The following is a 22,978-nucleotide window of genomic DNA, read 5'->3' as shown; positions in this document are numbered from 1 at the left end:
AGATTCCCGATGTGTGTGATGCTCATCGTTTGGTGCGACACAAACGGGGGCGAGAGTGGGGAAACAGAAGGGTCATTGTCTGTTCTTTTGAGTTTTGAAGTTGAGTCTTTGCCTGATAAAGTGAAGTTAGGATATACAGTGGGGAGAACAAGTATTTGATACACTGCCGATTTTGCAGGTTTTCCTACTTACAAAGCATGTAGAGGTCTGTCATTTTTATCATAGGTACACTTCAAGTGTGAGAGATGGAATCTAAAACAATAATCCAGAAAATCACATTGTATGATTTTTAAGTAATTAATTTGCATTTTATTGCATGACATAAGTATTTGATACATCAGAAAAGCAGAACTTAATATTTGGTACAGAAACCTTTGTTTGCAATTACAGAGATCATACGTTTCCTGTAGGTCTTGACCAGGTTTGCACACACCGCAGCAAGGATTTTGGCCCACTCCTCCATACAGACCTTCTCCAGATCCTTCAGGTTTCGGGGCTGTCGCTGGGCAATATGGACTTTCAGCTCCCTCCAAAGATTTTATTTTGGTTCAGGTCTGGAGATCATACAATGTGATTTTCTATGATACAAATTACAGACCTCTACATGCTTTGTAAGTAGGAAAACCTGCAAAATCGGCAGTGTATCAAATACTTGTTCTCCCCACTGTATAAGTTATGCGAGCTTATGTGCCGAGTACATTACGATGTTACAGGTGTCAAACTTATGGGCATGTGGCAGCAGTATGTAGGAGGGAGATTCCAAGGTGTGAGTAGTGTGCAGAAGGGCATGAGACAAAGGAGTGTGAAGCAGTGGGGAAAGTGGTGGTTTGTGCTAATTGTAGGGGTGGCCATGGGGCTGGGGATCAGACATGTCCAGTACGAGAGAAGCAGGTTGAGGTTTCCAGGGTAAGCGTAGAGAAGAAGTTGTCCTATGCGGAGGCAGTGAAGAAAGTAGAGGAAGAGGGGTCAAGGGGGGGAGTGGTGAGAGTAGGAGATATGTACCAGTACAGTGGGATAGGACAACAAGTGATATATGTTTCAGTAAGATTGGGTTTTTAGCGTTTATAGCAATGGTTATTAATTGTACTGCAGGGATGGAACGCAAATCGAAGAAAATTGAGGATGTGGTGGCAGCTGCAGAGAGATATTTGGGTATGCGAGACTTGACAGCAGAAGAGTTACAGGGAGTATTAAGTGGTGATGTCCCATCATTTCAGGTTGAGGTCAGGAGGTAGGAGTGAGTATATTTAAATAGTGGAGAAGGGTGGGGTTAATTATTAGTAGTAGTTTTGAAGTTGTGAGTGTAGTGTTAGATGGTAGGATATTTCTTTGCTTTATTTTATTTTTCAAGGAAAGAGAAGGGAGTTGTACTCCAGTCTAGTAGGTGGCGGTAATGCAACAAATTGGATGCCAATCGCCGTTAAACTTAATTGAAGAAGAACAGTCCTCACAGGCCGTTAGATGTACGTTTTTACTTTGTTGGTGAGATGAAACTGCCACATTTCTGAAAGGTGTTATAGGCCCTTTTCACGTGACGTCAGACAACTTCCGTTCTGCCGCGATGCAGGTTATGTTTACATCCGGTGTCGCTTAGGAACGCTTAGCTAGTAGCACATCATTATGGAGTTCACCCAGTCCCTTTCACATCTGCCACCAATACGACTTAACGACGTAGAACGACTTGCTGACAAGTGGTCCCTTACTTCAAGATCGAAGCTTGATAAAGGCTACAAGTTCTTCGTTGAAGGTTACCTGTTTGATTATGAAGGTACGTGTTTATCTTTATTTAGCTTAAATTAGCCCTATGCTAGCGAAGGTTATGAGCTGACGAGTTTCTGTTTTGCAGCCTCTTTTTAATATTACTGCTGTTTGTATCGACCGTAAGATAAGAGTCAGTAATGTATTAATGGCTAATGCTGCGCCCTTTCTCCCAATCACTGTATTGAAACAGTCTCAAGTGTAGTTAACGGTGAGGTGACAGTGAGAGGGCGATGTTACAGGTCCATGAAGAAAAATGAGGAGGCTCATCGGCTTCAGGTTTCTCAGATAAACAGTTCTCTAACATTATGATAAGATAGGTTAAGATAGATAAGTTTTCTTTTTGTTGTGTTTTGCTGCGGTTGCAGATTTAATAAGAATGATTCCACAATGTTCCACTGTGGATCAGTTTGTTTCTCAGTCTGAGCTCTGATTTTGTATCATTAAACTTAATACACAACGAAATTCTAACAAACCGATGTGGGTTGTTGACGGCAATAAAGACTGGGAAAGATTCTGTGATAACTCAAAATGTTCAAATTTTCGATAAGTGTTGGCACTACTTGTCAAAGGTTTCAGAACAGCCAATTTTTCTTAATTAAAAAAAGAAATTGGGTTTTGAAAATTGTGTACAGTAGTTTATAATGAAACGCAGAAAAAATGTTTTGTAAGTACAGCACTAATTGTTATGTCTCTATGAACAGGTTACACTAGACTCTGCAGAGGTTCCTGTGGTACTCAATCACATGTCATGTTCCTGCTCTGCTGGGAAAGCACTATGTAATCACATAGTAGCACTTCTTTTTCAAAGTGCTCACTATGTTACCATGGGCTTTAAGACAGTGCCATTGCCTCTGTCATGCACCAGCGCACTGCAGACCTGGCACCGGCCTAGGACACAGGTCAGACATTATTTGTTACACTGATGCAGAACTTTGCAGTTTGTATTGACTTTTGACAATGTATTGTTCATCATTATTATATCACAGGGAATTGTACCAGAGGCCACCAATGATATGGCGGTGTGTAAACCAGCGGCTAAGAAAAAAACAAGTGTCAGAGCTGGTGTGAAGTGCACACTGTACCGAGCCTATGATGGTGAGTCTGAATGAGCCCCCGCCTGTACTAGAGCACAAAGACTTTAGTGCATTTCTAAAATAATACAAACATAAAAGTGATTATTATTTGTTACTTTTTATATAGACTTTCAGTGGATATTTTTTTATTTGTATTAGAAGCATGTACGAGACTGGATGAGTGTGGTTGTCTTTTTTTAGTGAAAAAGATAAGGTGGCATTTAATGAAATCTAAACTTGACATATCTCACTTTCATGCCAGGGCCTATTCCGGATCCTCACGTCATGGCCAGTGCTGAGAAACTGAAAGACATCCGTCCACAACCAGGGATTTGCAAATTGCTGCACGGGCTTGAGGGCCTTAATTTGGTGGACTCTAAATTTGGCCCTGTGCCATTTGGGTCTGTGCTTTCTTACCAGTGCCCTCTAGAATTAAGTAGAGATATTATTAAACACCCTGGTGCCAGTGAGTTTCCTCAGTTGCCTATTGAAGGTTACAACTTTAAATTTCCCATTGATTTTGAGCCCAACTACATACAACAATGTCATTTGGACAGCCTGATTGTGTCAGAGGAGATGTCTGCTGCTATTGAAGCAGAAACAAGAATGCAGTCAGAATGCCAGCTGTGGAGCCAGGTACGCAAACCCCGACTGACAGCCAGCAGATTCCGTGAAATATGCCATGTTCGTGGGGGAGTTGTCTGCCAAGGCTTTGGCAACCCGCATTCTGAGAGGAACTCCTCAGACAGCTGCTATGAGAAGAGGGTTGGATCTGGAACCTGAGATACTGAGGCAATATTCTGATTTTTGTGATGTCTCTCTGAAACAATGCGGGGTCATCATCCACCCTGATTCACCTCACCTTGCAGCCAGCCCGGATGCTAAAGTCTTCTGCCCAACAGAAGCACCACCATTTGGTCTTGCTGAGGTTAAGAGTTGCGATGTTGAAAATGTTACCCAAGTTAAACACCTGATCACAGTTAAAGGCCAGGCCTGCCTTAAGAAGAGCCACAAATACTACTATCAGGTTCAAGGCCAACTCGCCTTAAGCAGACTTCAGTGGTGTGACTTCATTACAGATACCCGCACTGACTTCACAGTTGAGAGAATCTTTAGGGATGAGGAGATTATCCACTCAATGCGACAGAAGCTTGATCATTTCTATTATAACATCTACATGGATGTCTTCTTAAGTTATAAAACATAAGGCAGAATTTTATGTGTAAATAGTGTTAAGGTAAATGTGGAAGGTGAACCTTTGACATTTTTTTCTTTAACTGCAAATTAACTTGTCATATACTGTATATCTCCTATGTACTGAAACACACATTTTGAAAAGGATTGTGATGTAAATGTCGACATGTTTTTCTTTAACTGCAAATGAACTTAATTGTGTTATATACTGTATATCTATGTATTGAAATACAAATTTTGAAAAGGATTGCGATGTTGTAAATGCTCTTACCAAAATCAAAAAGGATTGGAAGCAGTTGCTTGCAAACATATATTTAATAGTTCCATCAGTGCCATGACACATAACATGGTTAATAGTTGGATATTTTTACAATATATCACATTAGGTTCATTAATAGCTATGAAAAAGTTATTACCCTTAACAAAAACATACAGTATAACATTAGATCAATTAAATTACCAACAAAGTTAATTCATATTTACATTTTTTTGTACATACAATACAGTAATATAAAAGTACTTCTATTTACAGCCCATCTAGCTTACTCAGGAAATATACAACTTCCAGTTGACAAAAACATCAGACTGGTTTGTCTCCTTTAATGTCAAGAGGTCCCTGATAGTTCGACATGAGGCAGCAGATGGCCCACAGCTGATTCACTGAACCCACTGTGGAAAGAGGAACAAGCCCATCCCAGATATGGTACTCCTTCACCCTCCGTATGGCCCTCTCGACTAAAATCCTCAGCCGGGCGATGGCCTGGGTCTTAAGAGTGTCCTCCCTGCTGAGCTGAGGAGATTTTTACGGGAAGATACGGGAATTTCTGTTTGTTGTTTGAACAAAATGGTACACTGCAATAGCATCTTCTCGAAGATTGTGCCATGCTTCGGTGTTGGATGGGATACTGTTGCGATACAGACACCGGGAGAAAAGAAACAGCTAAATTAACATTCAGCTTTGACCAGGAATCAATATTTATCTAGCTATCATGCACAACAGTATTTGAATAGGTGAGTTACTATACATTCATGAATAAACTAACTGCCTAACAAAGGGTTAGATAGCTAGCTAAGTAAACTTGTTACATTACAGCCAGGCAGCAATGTAACGCTACCTTTTAACGTTATCGGTATCTGGTACTAAGTTGTTGTTAGCTAACGTTAGCCCACTTTTAAGTAACTAAGGCAGTGAACAATTATGAATTAACAATAACGTTAGCAAGTTACAAACCATTGCATATACGTAAACATTATTACTCTTAACTTTACTAATTTAACTTAAACGTACCTCAGAAGAGAAGTCTCAGGTTACGGGCGAACGGAAGTGAAGTTAACCTGCTACGCGGAAAGGCGGAAGTTAGATGACGTCATCGTGAAAAGGGCCTATTGTAGTTCAGAATTGCAACACAAGATTTGTTGAATAATAAATTGTAATCGTAACATGGTGTTTATGTTCACATATTACATTTCACCTTAACGTTTCATGCATGGCTTTTCTTACGATCCTAACAATTTAGGTATGGATTTTCTTACTATGCTAACGATACGTACGTTCAAACTTTTGCGGGTATCTCGCTTCATAGGAGGGTGAGAGAGGGAGGCATCCGCACGATTTCAGCCATCCACATAAAGAAATGCGGGTGCAGTTATTGAACTGGGATCATTTTCACGCGGGGAAAATGTTTACAGCCTGACGTCACAATCAGAACACGATCAGAACGATTGGGAACTATTTCACGCTGGGAACATTTTTACATGACACGTCGCATCGGAATCAGAGCTCTCGACTCCTTGCTTGCTTACTTAGGCTAAATGTTGTCGCCCATCATTTTGTTTCTCCTTTGAAACATTCCCAGGGCGTTCCAGAGGGAATGATAACTGGAACGTACACTTTCACTTTCACTTTCTAGCCTACAGAACTGTAAAACTCGGACCGAAGGAAATGGCATTCAGCTTTTTTTGGAAAGTTACCATACCGTTTTTGGCTTATTTTCTTGGTGAGTAGCCTTTACTAAGGTTTGCCCGGTAAATTGATTTGTAACAAAGTAATTTGTCCGCGGTTTAGCCATTGAGCACTTCGTTAAATTGCTGCGTGCCGCAATGGCAGCCCAGATTTCAGGGTGTGTTAAGTGGTTGTGTCCCATCCTTTAAAGCTGCTGGCATGAAGTAGGAATACATAGATTTAAATAGTGGAGTATGGTAGTTTTTGTGTGTGTGTGTGTGTGTGTGTGTGTGTGTGTGTGTGTGTGTGTGTGTGTGTGTGTGTGTGTGTGTGTGTGTGTGTGTGTAGTGTTAGATGGTAGATTATTTGTTGTATTTTTTATTTTTTAAAGCGAAGTATAAGGGAGTTATACTCCAGTCTTGTAGGAGGCGGTAATGTAACATTTATTGGATGGCAACCGCCGTTAAACCTCGCCGAACAAGAAGAACAGGCCAGAGTGGCTCGCTTGAGAGTGTGCAGGCAGCATATATAGCAGCATTTTTGATTGTGCGTCAAGAATTCAGCATAGCAAGTTTGTATGAAGGTCTGGTTATTAAATGGATAAATAGGTTAATCCATTCTCCATTTCATGAATTAATTCACAGCTAAATAGTAATATGCTCTTGTGACAAACAAACTCTGCTGCCCTGTTTCCAATCGTCCACATGGCTGGGAGAACCTATTCAAGTAAGTAATTACATTTCGAAAATGTAAAAAGACCCGATGTAATATGAGCTAACCAGCTACAGTGCAGGCTAACTCAAATGAGCTGCTAACGTAGCTAGCTAGCTAGCAAACTTTACATACTGTATAACTAGCTAGCTAAGTGAATTAAATATCACCAGCTACCTAACTTCATATTAGCTATCTTGATGTATTATTTATCATTGTAAAAAACAAACTCCAAATGTATTTGTAGGTAGCTAGCTAACAGCCATGGAGGAGGGCGAAACGATAGCAGCCCCAACTGTCAAAGTGAGAGAGTAGGCTATTCTGGATAGGGCAGGTACTTTTGTGTAGTTCCAGTCCCTAGAAGTGAGGACAGAAGTAATAGTAGCATAATATTCATTGCTGTCTAATTTGAGTATAATGAAGTCTGTTTCTTGTGACGTTTTCTGTCCTCAGATATAGAGAGCTGTGAAAGCCTGTCTGCAGATGAAGAGTTCCCAATGAACAGCAGTGGTTCTCAGTCCTGGTCCTGGGGACTCAAAGGGGTGCACATTTTTGTTTTTGATTTAGCACTACACAGCTGATTCAAATGATCAACTCATCATCTAGCTTCAAGGGGTATTTATGTATTCATTTGACGCTATCCTTGATATGATCCTGCTGTTGTCACATGCTACACATGCGTGTGCACATGCATCTATCTATCCAATGTTATCATGATTTGTTATAAGAGATATTATACTTTAGTAATCCACAATGACCTGGTGATGTAAATGTCTAATAATGACATTATCTTCCATATTCCTACAGATACCTTGCAACTGGAGATTCCTTCAAAACGATTGCCTACAGTTACCGTGTAGGGCACTGCACGGTTGTGTGACCAGGGCCATCTTGGACTGCCTCCTGGGGGAATTCAGGCATGTGAAGTCTACCTGTGTCTTGCATAACTTCATGAGGACAGACACGAGGACCAGGAGGGGATATGCAGTTCGCTGCCGTGTGCCAGAGGAGAGGTCTGCTGCACTGCAGGATGTTTCAAGGATGGGGGCCAACAATGCAGCGCGGGAGGCAATCCGTGTGCGGGAGATCTTCACCTCCTACTTCTTCGAAGAGGGTGCTGTTCCCTGGCAACACCATAGACTACACTATGCACAACCAAAGGCTCTTTTAAGAGCCATCCACACTGCAATAAGAGTATTCTTCCATTTACTTAGCGATGTCAACTGCAGTTATTCAATTCCCAGTTTCTCTCTCTTTGATTTCTACTTCTCAGGTGAGGGTGCTGTTCAGGTAAGGGTGATGTCTGTACAAAAACAAAACAGGCTCTTTTAAGAGTCACCCATATTGAAAACATTTAGAACAATTAGACACCCTATAACCCATACCTACACACTTGGGTATCAATCTGATTGATGGATTGTGTTGTGCAGTAAGCAGGCTCAGGTGTATAACTGGCTCCTTCCACCTTCAAAGAATAGGCAAGAGGACCAACCATGGAGAATAGTAAGACACTTCGTTATTTATATAACTACGCTATATTGTTTGTCCTTGTGTGTCTGTGCATGTTTTTCAGTATAAAGTACTCTGCAATCACTTAGTGTGGACACCAGGTGAGGCCACACACACATATTCCTGTTGAACACTGTCTCTTTAACTACCTTATTTTCTCAATAACAGTCTCTCTCCTTCACTTCATCCCTCTCCCCCCTTCTCCCTAAATCCTCTAGGTTATATCAGCTGTGTCAGTTAACCCCTCCTGCATCTGAACTGGCTGACACATAGAGGGCACAGCATGATCAGAGGTGAGCGGTCACATGGTTGGGTCAACAGGAAGTATAATTAAAGAGATGCTTTACATTGAAATACAGATAGAGATGTAGTAGTCCCAGAGTTAATGATCCAAGGTCAGTTTTGCATTTAACCTCCTGATGATTATGATAACTGAGAGTGTTAGAATAAAAAAACACAAGGCTTAATCATGCTCTCTCTTCATCTGTCTCTCGTCTGCAGGTATGTTTTGATGTGAGAGAGGATGCCAACCCTCAGTCTCGTCATTGCCACCTCACCCGCTCTTAAGATAACCTTCAGGCCAACTGGGAGGCCAAGGCTGGTTAGGAGACACAGCTAGAGACAGTTATGTAATTGTGATGACCTGAGAGAATATGAAGTTTAGTAGCACTGTAATTCATTAATCAAATGCTGTCTTCTCTGTTCTTACCTCTTTCCCTTTGTCTGTCTTTTACCCTCTCACACCTCACTCCCCACCTCCTCTTTCGTCTTCTGTTATTATAATGCACACCAGATGTGCATTGAAGTACAGATTGAACTTGTACTTATAATATTACTATGTATTTATTACACTTGGATAATTCACTTCTTTCAATAAAGTGTTTCACATTCTCTACTGGAATTGGTTCACATTCTCTACTGGTTGAAATTCAGGTCTCTTATTTGATTAAATACTACACCTATCCTGTGTCCTCAAATCAGTGCAGATGAAGAAAATTAGATATTGAGATGAAGGTGTTTTAGAGTATTTACATGATGCATAGTTTGTGTATATATGAATTACAAATCAGCCTTTAACTAGTTAAATCATGTGTTCTCATCTATTACATAGTTACAATGTGTAACCAATGATAAAGTGTATAATTGTAGTACATACATGCAGACACGGCATCATTCAAAGACTGGAGATAGATACTCCTGGTATTGGATATGACTGAAAAAGAATATCTCACAGCCATTCATACCTGAACCACACCTTTATTTGCCAAAGTAGAGTACATGGTCAGTGAATATATTAAATGTACTGGCTACAATGTGAGGAATTCATGCTTGGCAATAACTACATGTATATACGACTTGTATCCTTGGCACAATAAAGTTGTATTATAGTCTACTCAATCCATAGGCTTCATTGATGCCATTCAGACTGTTTTGAAGTCGATAGCTGAGGTTCATAGCTAGCTAATATTGAGATTATATAATATTGACATGTAACAGTCGTGTGTAACAGTAATTTTCTGCAATTTCTTGGGGATTAATGATTAACTGGTGGAAGCAATTAAAACCACTGTTCTGAACTAATATTTATACCAAATGTTTTAGGATCCATACACAGATCGGCTACATAGCTAGTTACACATCCATAGGCGTACTCCTGAGTGGCGCAGTGGTCTAAGGCACTGCTTTGCAGTGCTAACTGTGCCACTAGAGATCCTGGTTCGAATCCAGGCTCTGTCGCAGCCGGGACCGGGAGACTCATGGACGGCGCACAATTGGCCCAGCGTCGTCCAGGGTAGGGGAGGGAATGGCCGGCAGGGATGTAGCTCAGTTGATAGAGCATGGCGTTTGCAACGCCAGCGTTGTGGGTTCGATTCCCACGGGGGGCCAGTATAAAAAAATTAAATAAAAATGTATTCACTAACTGTAAGTCGCTCTGGATAAGAGCGTCTGCTAAAATGACTAAAAATGTAAATACAGGTATTTTTATCCTTCATTACACAATAAGCAAGAAAATAGTTAGCTAACTATGTTACATCAGCTGCATTTCATGGCAAATATCAGCAAAAAAAATGTCTGCAGCATTGAAGGTCCCTAAGAACACAGTGGCCTCCATCATTCTTAAATGGAAGAAGTTTGGAACCACCAAGGCTCTTCCTAGAACTGGCCGCCCGGCCAAACTGAGCAATTGGGGGAGAAGGGTCTTGGTCAGGGAGGTGACCAAGAACCCAATGGTTCCTCTGTGGAGATGGGAGAACCTTCCAGAAGGACAACCATCTCTGCAGCACTCCACCAATCAGGCCATTATGGTAGAGTGACCAGACGGAGTGAGCCACTCCTCAGTAAAAGGCACATGACAGCCCACTTGGAGTTTGCCAAAAGGCACCAAAAGGCTCTCAGACCGTGTGAAACAAGATTCTCTGGTCTGATGAAACCAAGATTGAACGCTTTGGCCTGAATGCCAAGCGTCACGTCTGGAGGAAACCTGGCACCATCCCTACGGTGAGGCATGGTGGTGGCAGCATCATGCTGTGGGGATGTTTTTCAGCGGCAGGGAATGGGAGACTAGTCAGGATCAAGGCAAAGATGAACGTAGCAAAGTACAGAGAGATCCTTTTTTTTCTTTTTTTTTGGGGGGGGGAATGGATCAGCTTAATATTGCAGATAGATTGTATCTTCTATCAATGTAATTGTCTGCATCACTTCCAATCCCCCATGTTTTTTTTATTTTTTATATATACAGTGGGGAAAAAAAGTATTTAGTCAGCCACCAATTGTGCAAGTTCTCCCACTTAAAAAGATGAGAGAGGCCTGTCATTTTCATCATAGGTACACGTCAACTATGACAGACAAATTTAGAAAAAAAAATCCAGAAAATCACATTGTAGGATTTTTTATGAATTTATTAGCAAATTATGGTGGAAAATAAGTATTTGGTCACCTACAAACGAGCAAGATTTCTGGCTCTCACAAACCTGTAACTTCTTCTTTAAGAGGCTCCTCTGTCCTCCACTCGTTACCTGTATTAATGGCACCTGTTTGAACTTGTTATCAGTATAAAAGACACCTGTCCACAACCTCAAACAGTCACACTCCAAACTCCACTATGGCCAAGACCAAAGAGCTGTCAAAGGACACCAGAAACAAAATTGTAGACCTGCACCAGGCTGGGAAGACTGAATCTGCAATAGGTAAGCAGCTTGGTTTGAAGAAATCAACTGTGGGAGCAATTATTAGGAAATGGAAGACATACAAGACCACTGATAATCTCCCTCGATCTGGGGCTCCACGCAAGATCTCATCCCGTGGGGTCAAAATGATCACAAGAACGGTGAGCAAAATCCCAGAACCACACGGGGGGACCTAGTGAATGACCTGCAGAGAGCTGGGACCAAAGTAACAAAGCCTACCATCAGTAACACACTACGCCGCCGGGGACTCAAATCCTGCAGTGCCAGACGTGTCCCCCTGCTTAAGCCAGTACATATCCAGGCCCGTCTGAAGTTTGCTAGATTGCATTTGGATGATCCAGAAGAGGATTGGGAGAATGTCATATGGTCAGATGAAACCAAAATATAACTTTTTGGTAAAAACTCAACTCGTCGTGTTTGGAGGACAAAGAATGCTGAGTTGCATCCAAAGAACACCATACCTACTGTGAAGTATGGGGGTGGAAACATCATGCTTTGGGGCTGTTTTTCTGCAAAGGGACCAGGACGACTGATCCGTGTAAAGGAAAGAATGAATGGGGCCATGTATCGTGAGATTTTGAGTGAAAACCTCCTTCCATCAGCAAGGGCATTGAAGATGAAACGTGGCTGGGTCTTTCAGCATGACAATGATCCCAAACACACCGCCCGGGCAACGAAGGAGTGGCTTCGTAAGAAGCATTTCAAGGTCCTGGAGTGGCCTAGCCAGTCTCCAGATCTCAACCCCATAGAAAATCTTTGGAGGGAGTTGAAAGTCTGTGTTGCCCAGCGACAGCCCCAAAACATCACTGCTCTAGAGGAGATCTGCATGGAGGAATGGGCCAAAATACCAGCAACAGTGTGTGAAAACCTTGTGAAGACTTACAGAAAACGTTTGACCTGTGTCATTGCCAACAAAGGGTATATAACAAAGTATTGAGAAACTTTTGTTATTGACCAAATACTTATTTTCCACCATAATTTGCAAATAAATTCATAAAAAATCCTACAATGTGATTTTCTGGATTTTTTTTCTTATTTTGTCTGTCATAGTTGACGTGTACCTATGATGAAAATTACAGGCCTCTCTCATCTTTTTAAGTGGGAGAACTTGCACAATTGGTGGCTGACTAAATACTTTTTCCCCCCACTGTATACTCCCCTTTATTACTTTTCAACCCCACCATCCTTTCCCTACTTGGAGTAAATTAGTGAACAACAATGCCCAGGCGTCTACTTCCGGTCTATACTTACTATCTACACCTTATGGACAGAGTTCATTTTACAATAATTCTATTATATATATATATATATATATATGTGTATTTTTATTTTTATTTTTTGCTCCTGAACTTCTTCTACTCTCAACCTCTCCGATCATTTTCATGGTGTCCATCCGGTTTGCCATATCTTTCTAACTGTGCTCCTTCCCAAAAGCTCCCAACATACAACCTATATACTTATTATGGACACAGTATGCTTACATTATTAGCTATCTTTGTTATTATTTGTTGTTATTTGTTATTAGTCCCATCCTTCAACTCTATTCAATACCTCCCATCTATCTCTTAACACCATCCATATAGGATTTCTATTTGCCATATATATTTCGACCGTACTGTGATGTTTTACAAAAATTCTGAACCTTTCTATTCTCATTGCTTCTACAGATTGTGAATTAAAAATAAACATTTTTGCTAAAAGTATTATTATATTATTGATTGATTGACTATGACTTTTCAGATCACCCAGTAATGCTATCTGCAAGGTTAGTTCCAGGTAAATATTGCAATCCTTTAGCCATTCCTGGACCTGTGTCCAAAAACAAGCTACAAATGGACAGAACCAAAACAAATGATCTAATGATTCTGTCTCTTCACAGCAAAACCTGCAGAGCTGGGAAGATTGTATCCCCCATATAAATAACATTCTATTGGTAGCAATAATTTTATATAATAATTTAAATTGAAAGATTCAAATTTTTGAATCCGGTGTCGTTTTGCGTGTCAGTTCATAAACACTATGCCATGGGATCGGTACGTCAAAGATCTCTTCCCAACTATTTTGTAATCTATATGGGACGGCTGTCAATCCTTTGGTCCTTAAGTAAAACTGATATACTTTTTTATTTATCACAGTTTTCCTTAACCAATTATGTTCTTTAATGCAAGGCCGACAGACAAGTTCCTTACTTTCTCCCCCTTCCACTTTCCTCTTCCACTTTTGCGGTAAGGCTGCAATTATTTGGTTGTAATTTTGGGTAGAGCAGACATTTCCATATGTTTTTATTAGCTGCATGTGCGACATAACTCCACCAGTCCTACCGATGATATCATTTTCGAAGATTATACCTTTTTTAAACATTCTGTCAAAAAATAAAGGTTTTTTGTCAATTAGTATATTTGAATTTAACCACAATATTTGTTGCATTATTTGTTCTGTCGTTTCTGGAGGATTAAATTGAAATTGCAACCAACTTTCTATGGCTTGTTTTAGAAATAGTGACATTTGGGAGATTATTTCCTTTTCAAATAACTGAAAGTGAGAGGTTGTAATCTGAATAAAGGGAAAAAGGCCTTTCTTGAACATTGGGTGAGACAATCTTACTAATTTGCTTGAGAACCAGTTCGGATTTAAGTATAACTTTTGTATGACTGAAGCTTTTAGTGATAGGTCTAATGCTTTAATATTTAATAATTTCTGTCCTCCGAATTCATATTCATTATATAAATATGCTCTTTTAATTTTGTCTGGCTTGCCGTTCCAAATAAAATTGAATATTTTTTTCTCATATAATTTAAAAAACTGTTCGCTAGGCGTAGGCAAGACCATAAGCAAATAGGTAAACTGGGATAATACTTAATCAGGGTGATTTTTCCACAAATTGACAGGTATTTTCCTTTCCATGGTAGTAAGATCTTATTTATTTTTGCTAACTTTCTATTAAAATTTATTGAAGTGAGATCATTTATTTCCTTTGGGATATGTATTCCGAGTATATCCACATCACCATCAGACCATTTTATTGGTAAACTACATGGTAATGTAAAAAATGTATTTTTTAGTGATCCAATACGTAATATAGTACATTTGTCATAATTTGGTTGTAATCCAGAGAGGTTAGAAAATGTATCTAGATCCTCTATGAGGCTGTGGAGGGATTCTAGTTGTGGATTTAAAAGAAAACATGAATCATCAGCGTACAATGACACCTTTGTTTTTAAGCCCTGTATTTCTAATCCTCTGATATTATTATTGGATCTGATTTTAATAGCTAACATCTCGATGGCCACAATAAATAGATATGCCAATAGTGGACATCCTTGTTTCACTCCTCTTGACAGTTTAAAACTTTCTGAGAAATAGCCATTATTTACTATTTTACACCTAGGGTTACTATACATGATTTTGACCCATTTTATAAGAGATTCTCCAAAATTGAAATGCTCCAGGCATTTATATATAAACCCCAGTCGAACTTTATCAAATGCCTTTTCGAAGTCTGCTATGAATAGCAGGCCTGGTTTCCCATATTTTCCATAGTGTTCTATTGTTTCCAATACTTGCCTTATATTATCTCCAATGTATCTTCCATGTAAAAAACCTGTCTGATTAGAATGAATAATATCCGACAATACCTTTTTAATTCTATGCGCTATACATTTTGCTAGGATTTTTGCATCACAACACTGAAGTGTAAGGGGCCTCCAATTTTGTAAATGGACTGGATCTTTATATTTTCCACTTGTATCCTGTTTCAGTAATAATGAGATCAGACCTTCTTCTTGAGTGTCAGATAATCTACCATTTACATAGGAGTGGTTAAAGCATGCTAATAACGGTCCGCTTAGTATATCAAAAAAGGTTTGGTATACCTCGACTGGTATGCCATCCAACCCTGAAGTTTTCCCGGACTTAAAGTCTTTAATTGCATCCAGAAGTTCCTCCTCTGTAATTTCACCTTCACATGAGTCTTTCTGTGTGGCTGTTAATTTGACATTATCAATAGAAAAAAAATCTCTACAATTAGCTTCAGTTAGAGGAGATGGAGGTGACTGAAAAGAAAACATATGCTTAAAGTACTTTGTTTCTTCCTTCAAAATATCATTTGGTGAATTATGGGTGACTCCGTCAATTGTAACCAGTTTCATTAAGTTCTTTTTGGTAGCATTCCTATGTTGAAGATTAAAAAAGAATTTTGTGCATTTTTCCCCATATTCCATCCAGTTTATTTTATTTTTATAATATATTACACTTGATCTTTCTTGAATAAGTTTCTCCATTTCTTTTTGTTTTTCCTCTAATTTATTCTGAGCCTCTATGTTACAGTTTTTATTGCCATCTATCTGTTCTGTTAGATTTTCTATTTCCTTTCTTAGTATAAACTCTTTTGACCTAAATTGCTTTTGTTTTCGAGATGAGTACTGAATTGCATGGTCTCTAAAGGCACATTTAAAGGTGTCCCATACAATAAGGGGATTCGCTGTACCTATGTTATGTTGGAAAAAGTCAGTTATAAATTCCTTTGTTCTAATTATGAATAAATTATCATCCAATAGGCTTTGATTAAATTTCCAATATCCTCGCCCACGTGGAAATTCAGTAAGAGTAATGTATATGCCTATTATATGATGGTCCGACCGCATTCTGTACCCTATCAACACTTTTTTTACTTTTGGTGCCAACGAGAATGAGATAAGAAAGAAGTCAAGACGACTAGCTTGATTCAGTCTCCGCCATGTATATCTCACTAGATCAGTATGATTGTTTGTGGTGTGATTTCCTTTACGGTCCATTGAGGTATTTAAAACCGTATTATAATCTCCCACCATAATAATATAGTCTTGTATTGCTTGTAGGCTTGATAAATTATTATATATATTTTAAAAGAAGCATGGATCATCATTATTTGGACCGTATAGATTAATGAGCCAAATCTGTTTATGGTTCAATAACATATTTTAAATAATCCATCTACCTTGCGGATCTGTTTGAAGAATTTGCAGATTCGGATTAAAATGATTGTTAATTAATATCAGCACCCCTTTGCCCATGGGAGAAGTATTTCCCCTCCCCCAGTCCTTTTTCCACACAACTTCATGTAAAATAGTTGAATGAGTTTCCTGTAAACAATAGATATTATATTCTTTTAGCAGGTAAATACTGATAGTCTTTTCTTATTATCTGCTAAACAATTACAATTATAACTGGCTGTACTTATTTCACCATTTACCATAATGAGATACATGTTTCAATTCTATTTACCATAATATCTGCTTGTAAATTTACCATTAGAAAGTACCATAATGATTTATTGTCTATACAGCTATACCATGCACTGCTACTGAATAAACCTCCAATTGTTCTCCACTATTCCACCCACTAAAACCTCCCCCCATCCCAAGTTGGATTGTCGTTCCAGTGACTGGCAGACCACCCCTGTCCACCTGTATCCCAGGGCCTTTGAGAGATTGGGACCCATCCTTTAAAAAGAGCACACAGTGCCACCCACAGAACAGAAGCAGATTAACTGCCAAAAGCATTTCCAACGCACTCATCTCGATTGTATTATATACAGGTATACAAAAAAGTGTGTGTGTGTATATATATATATATATATATATATATATATATATATATATATAACAAATCTTGTATATCTTTATTTATTTCCACAATTAACTAATACTATGCGTAATAATGTTGGTAGTGTTGTTTCTAAAGAATAATGCTAATTATGCTGTTAGAACAAGGAGTCCGCTTACACTGCACTTTGATTATAAAGGTTTATTTATATCACAAGATTTCAACGTAAGTTTACAGACATCTGCAGGCATCTGGAGAACAATGACCCAAAATAATATGTTGTTCTGTCCTCCTTTGTCTCAACCAAGTATTTATAATCTTTAACATGATATGGGTGGTTTTCCCTAGAGACCAATCCCATGACTCCACACAACAGACTTCCTCTGTTTTATGGGGTGCCCCTATAAAACTGCTCCCCAGATGCTTCCCTAAGCTGAATCAACATCCTCCAAGATACCATTTGCAAACGTTAGCAAAGTCATAAATTCCTTGGACACCACAGTAGTTCATACAAATAATTGTTGCCTATAACCAGGATTGGCATTACAAAAATTACATTTTTGGCAAGCAATCATTATTTTGGCAAACAATTATTGTGATTCATCCTGTATTGTCCCTAACATAATTTCCCCAAAGCAACAGATGTGGGATACACACACACACACACACACTCCCCACCCGTCCCCCATAAACAACCACAAGCTCAGATGTTCAACAGTTGTTCCATCCCCGAGCCCAACTCAAGAGAATACTTAATGTGCGAATGCATATACAGTTGTAGCTGTTTGAGAAGGAATGCAAAATTGAGCAAGACTGGGGAGATTTGATTAACCAATGTCAAGTCCTAGCTGATGGCGCTCAGATACACCCCCCTACCCTGAAACACACACACACACTGGTCCACCATTGTGACCATTATCCCAAGCATCTCTGTGCAGTCAGACCACCAGGGCCACAATAATTTGCCCTCTCTCTGATTGTCCGAGTGTGACCCCCTCCCCATGGGTTACTGCAGCTAGTGTTGCCAACACTGCCACTACCTGGGTGGGGGCACCCCACCGGCTAGGTAGAAGGTTATCAAGGTTCTCATTAGCAGCTTTGAGAAATTCCTTGTATATTATGTTCACCCATCCAGGGGCTGTGGCTTTGTTGGACCAACCCTGCCAGGCAGGCTCTTGAGAGGGCAGTGCTGCTTTAGTGGGTCTCTGACCGCGTTTATCTTTCTTTCTTGGCTGCATATAGGCTACTTGCAGTAGGCCTATAAAAACAGATAAGGATTTCTCCTTATTGTTTGGGTTGCTCAGGTGGGTGTCTAGGGCACAGGGTTGGGGACTGCTCCATCATGATAAGACAATAAATAAATAAATAAATAAATAATATTTATAATCTATTTTAAAATGTATATCCCATATCTGAACAAAATGTAAAGCTCTCTGTCACAACTCCTGCTTGCAGACACACATGGGCTCTGGCATTTGAAACCATTTTCCTTTTTCACTCACTTAACTTCAGACTTTTCCAAACACAAAAACACACACCCCACCTTCCATCACAATACACCCACACTGTGCCTTCTATGGCCTCTGTTTGCTGTGTTTTTATCCCTACCATGTTGATTCCTATCTAATTTTGGGCTTTTAAGTTATTTTGTGTTCCAGTTCCTTATATTTGAAGATGTATTATTTCAATAATTATCCTTTCTTCTAATGCTGTCTTTTATCTATTTATAAATAATAGAAACAGAAAGTTGAATACTAATTGTTTTACAACATTCCCTATCTTGAATGATAAAGTGTATTTGTAGTTTATTTCTTTATGAATTGTTGTATTTGATTGTTTTCCTGTTGTTGTTTTATTACAATCCCTACCATGGATAGTATTGGGTGTTCCATTATTAAACTAATCTATGGGAACTTTGCATGATTTAGAATAGCATGGAGTATTCTTGGTGTCTCGGAATAGTTGGTTATCAATGTACAATTTATCGACTACAAGAGCTACACATTTCCCTTTAAGTCTATTCACCTTGAAGAGTGGGTACAGAACTGCAATTTCCTTCAGGAACTGATCGTTCATGCCAGCGAGTCTTTTGCCCAGGCTTTTAACCATTATTTTATCTTTAAAGAATGCAAATTTGGCAACGATTGGGCACTCGTATCGCTGTCGAATTTGATTTTGTTGACAGTATCGCCTGGGATCTGTAGCGCTTTAAGGAGGAATTCTTTCACCACGCTTTCAGGCTATTCACCCTCATTTTATTTTATACCAGTAAGTACCAGACTTTCTCGCATGGATCTAGTCTGTATTCCAAGTAAGGCTTCTCTCAGATACATGTTCACCTTTTTAAGTTAATTAACCTCCGTTTCAATAGTATTGACTGTGATGCGAAAAAAGAAGAAACCTGCACACTGCTCTTGCTAGTAGCACTACTCTTTATTAAGCGTTACGTATCGGCTTCAAGGCCTTGGTCAGAGCTAGTATTGACTGTGCCTTTTAGCTTGTTTGTTTCTTTCTCCGTTGTCGCAGCTTTTTCATCACTCATTTTGAGGCTGGCCTTTATATCCTTCATTTCTTTACTGACAAGTTCAAGTACGGCCAATTTATCATTTATTGATTTTAGCAGGTCGGTTTCCACTCTTACCATGCTAGGTGGTGAAAAGCATAAATCATCGGTGTCTGTCGAGGAATCTCTTAGTTTTCGCTTGGAGTTTGGTTCTCAATTTTTTCCCTGGTTCCTCTCCGACATGTTTTGACCTCGAATGCGTTCGTAATATTTATCAATTAAACTTCTCTAGCCTTATACGTTTTTTGTGGTTATTATCCAGCTTGAATGTTATTGCCCACAAGTAAATGGATCAGTGTAGTGCTACTATTTAGTCAGTTTTAGAGATGATGAATATTGCGATTTCTCATGAGGCATTCTGCACCGCCATCTTCAGTGTGCCATCACTCTCTGAAGAATGTCTTCGGTGGGGTGGGTAATTGGTAATACCAAAAATAAATACAAAAAGTTGTAGTTTCCAACATGCCATTATTCTACATAGTTTAGCGCATAAAATGTGTTAACTACAATGACCATAATCCATTGTGTGCCTACTTGTCAGGTCTGTGTTTCTTTTATGCCTGTTAGATAAAAGAGACAGAAGAATGCGTGATTGCTGATTGAGAGGTATAGAACAGTTGCTTCGCGACGTATCTCTACCTGAAAATACATGATAAGTGATTGATAGGTGAAATTCACCAGTCATAAAAGAATGCCTTATTTTCTTTGAAGAACTACTAAAATAGTGATTTTGTCAGACAGCAGCTCTATAGAGATGAGATGATGACTTGGAATGGAATAATTAAAGTAATCAAGTAAAGCAAATGTAATATACACAACTGAAATATTTGATTAAAGTAAAGTAATGTGAATACATAATGGTTAATAAGTGATAAGCAGTCATTGGCAGTCACTACCATCATGCAACTTGTATTAATTGCTTCATTCTGTGTTGTTATAGGATTCAACTCACATAATGCATAGTACATTTCATGTTTATAAAGATTATTCAAAACTGAAATTGAAAACCGTGATTATTTTTTAAATCATTGAACCTACCTTAAAAAAGCAGTAATCGCTTAGCGCTAATAAAGAAACAAGCCTAGATTGGTCAGTAATAATGGAACAAAACTGATGCATCTGTAAATGTAATAGGCCACTAACCTTTGATGAATGTAAGTTCATCTGCTGAAGTAGCCGAGACATTTATTTTTTTGTGCTGGCAGCATAATTTCCTACTGCTACTGTAGGAAAATGCTTATTCAGTAATCCACAGCAGCTATAGCAATATGAGTTGGGTGGATCATGGATGAGACTCCACCATGAGCAGACTCCTGCCTTTTTGCAGAATATGGTCAGACTGGGCCAGGCAGGGAGGAACCACGCAGGGAAAACCTACCCCTCTTTCAATTGGCTCCTGGATGCTTCATTTTCTATTGGCTCCTGGCTACTTCCTCTGTTATAGGCGTCAGTCACTGAGGTATAATCAGATACTTTTGATGATTGATAAAGTTTGGTCACATTTAATTTGCTCTGTTAAACCTACCCTTTGGAATGACTTTGATAGTAACAGTGAATCTGTTTAGTTTTTAAGTGGAGATCTCTCAACAATCATTCTCATGGTAGCATATTGGTAATAGTCAGTGACAAATATCATCGCTAAGCAAGGCAGGGTTTGGTTAAAACCTTGGATTGAAAACCAAAGGGTAGCTGTAGATGGATTCATTCTCCAGTAGGAGGTACAGCCCAGCCTATAGTTTATTGTTTTTATAATGGATATAACATTGACAATCTGACATTGTTTTAAAAGGTACAAATTCACAGAGGTGGGACCAAGTCACTATTATTCGAGTCACAAGCAAGTCTCAAGTCACAAGGTCCAAGTCTTAAGTCGAGTTACAAGTAGAAAGGGTCAAGACTCCAGTCAAGTCCAAGTCCTGCATTCTAAAAGAAGTCAAGTTGAGTCAAGTGTCAAGTCAAGTAAAAAAATCTATGCATGCAATGACTTGTTCAACTACAAATCTTTGTCTATTTATTGAAGCTACCAGACAGCCCTTATTGTTTTGTCTACAACACATTTTGATGTAGGCTAATTGTAAAATAGGGACCTTGTAGCAGTCGTAAGGGCATGAAATCAGCAGAAGGCAAGGCAGGTTGAAATGCTCAGTGTAAATGTATTTACAGATATTGGTGATCCAATGGTGAAAGCACCATATCATACAAAATATACAAGTAGATTTCCTGTTGCAACACAATCTCACGCTCAGTTCGTGCAAATACCTATTATGCACAACAAAAATGACAGAGACATACGACATAGACACACGGAACTCCGACATAACTCGGAAATATGAACAAAGGAAACTATACATTGAATAAACAGAACTTCTACTTCATGTGCACAATTAACATGGCACCCGATCAGAGCAGGGATAGAAATGGTTGGCTAAATGAAAATGTATCGTAGGCCTACTACACATGAAACAGATAACAGAAATGTCTAAGTGTTGCAATAAACGGTACGGGGATGGAATGATGAAACGCTAGCAATTATTGTAGTATTTTATGGAATATAGATTTACCAAATATGCATTTAAACGTGTGAAAGCAACAGGAAACATTTCATCAAGAGAAAAAAAACACTCCACTGTAGTTTGGAGAGCGCAAGTGGAAAGCCGCGCCTATGGTATGTCTTCGCCACAGTAATAATACATTTTAACAACAAATTCCAAATGCAAGATTCATAAGTAAATGATCAATTGCAAGCCATTTTTACATAGCCTACCAAAAGACCAGTAGGCCTATGCTAGTAATTGTTGCCCCATTGCTGGTGACCTTGCAAATTATAGTTAATATTCTTGATCACCAAACAATTTTTGGAACTGCATATTTATTTATGGCAATCCTCTCTCCCTACAATTTAATTTTGGGCTGAATCCGATCCTATAGAGCCCCACAGTGGACGTGTCATAATACCCACAAAACCTAGCGGTCAAACGGGGAAATGGTTCCAATCGTTTTTTCCACCATTCATTTTTCCAATAGGGGATTATAGAAACACTTAAAATAAGAGCTGTGTTTCGTGTAGGCTTACCCTAGCGTGACATTTTGATAACCGTGTAAATCCCCTATGGGACAAATGAATGGTGGAAAAACAATTGGAACCATTTCCCTGTTTGATCGCCAGGTTTTATGGGTATTATGACTCATACTGTGGTACTCTATAGCTGTACTGCAAATCAGCAATCTGTAGGATAGCTCACTCAACCTGTGTTGATTGACAGTTTGCTTGTCCAGAGGGCAGAGTGTGCGTTTCACTTGCCAATCTGTTGCAGGTTTTTTTGCAAGGGCGATGCTGCGGCTACTGTCTCTGGTTGCGTGTAGACTAATCCACATAGGCTCTGTGCCACACAACGGGTGACAAAACATTACAAAACCTGGCCAGATAATTTCAAGTCAACACTCTCAAGTCAAA

General features: G+C 39.2%; 1 protein-coding gene and 2 long non-coding RNA genes across 3 annotated transcripts in view; all 3 read left to right on the top strand.

The window, feature by feature from the left end:
- Positions 1-5,418: 5,418 nt before the first annotated feature.
- Positions 5,419-22,978, top strand: part of LOC121536860 (sialidase) — a 55,535-nt gene continuing 37,975 nt past the window's right edge. Inside the window, exon 1 of the mRNA XM_041844464.2 lies at positions 5,419-6,025. Coding sequence (XP_041700398.1) covers positions 5,971-6,025 — 55 coding nt within the window. The 5' untranslated portion in view covers positions 5,419-5,970. The remainder of the gene's footprint in view (positions 6,026-22,978) is intronic.
- LOC123481074 lies at positions 6,326-7,911 on the top strand. Its single transcript, XR_005994911.2, has 3 exons — positions 6,326-6,696; positions 7,135-7,296; positions 7,489-7,911. It is a non-coding gene; the product is annotated as an uncharacterized LOC123481074 (long non-coding RNA).
- On the top strand, positions 7,931-9,083 carry LOC123481744. Its single transcript, XR_006657253.1, has 2 exons — positions 7,931-8,483; positions 8,692-9,083. It is a non-coding gene; the product is annotated as an uncharacterized LOC123481744 (long non-coding RNA).

The sequence above is a fragment of the Coregonus clupeaformis genome, chromosome 23, assembly GCF_020615455.1.
Source record: "Coregonus clupeaformis isolate EN_2021a chromosome 23, ASM2061545v1, whole genome shotgun sequence".
NCBI lineage: Eukaryota > Metazoa > Chordata > Actinopteri > Salmoniformes > Salmonidae > Coregonus > Coregonus clupeaformis.
This window is presented reverse-complemented; position numbering and strand designations above follow the sequence as displayed.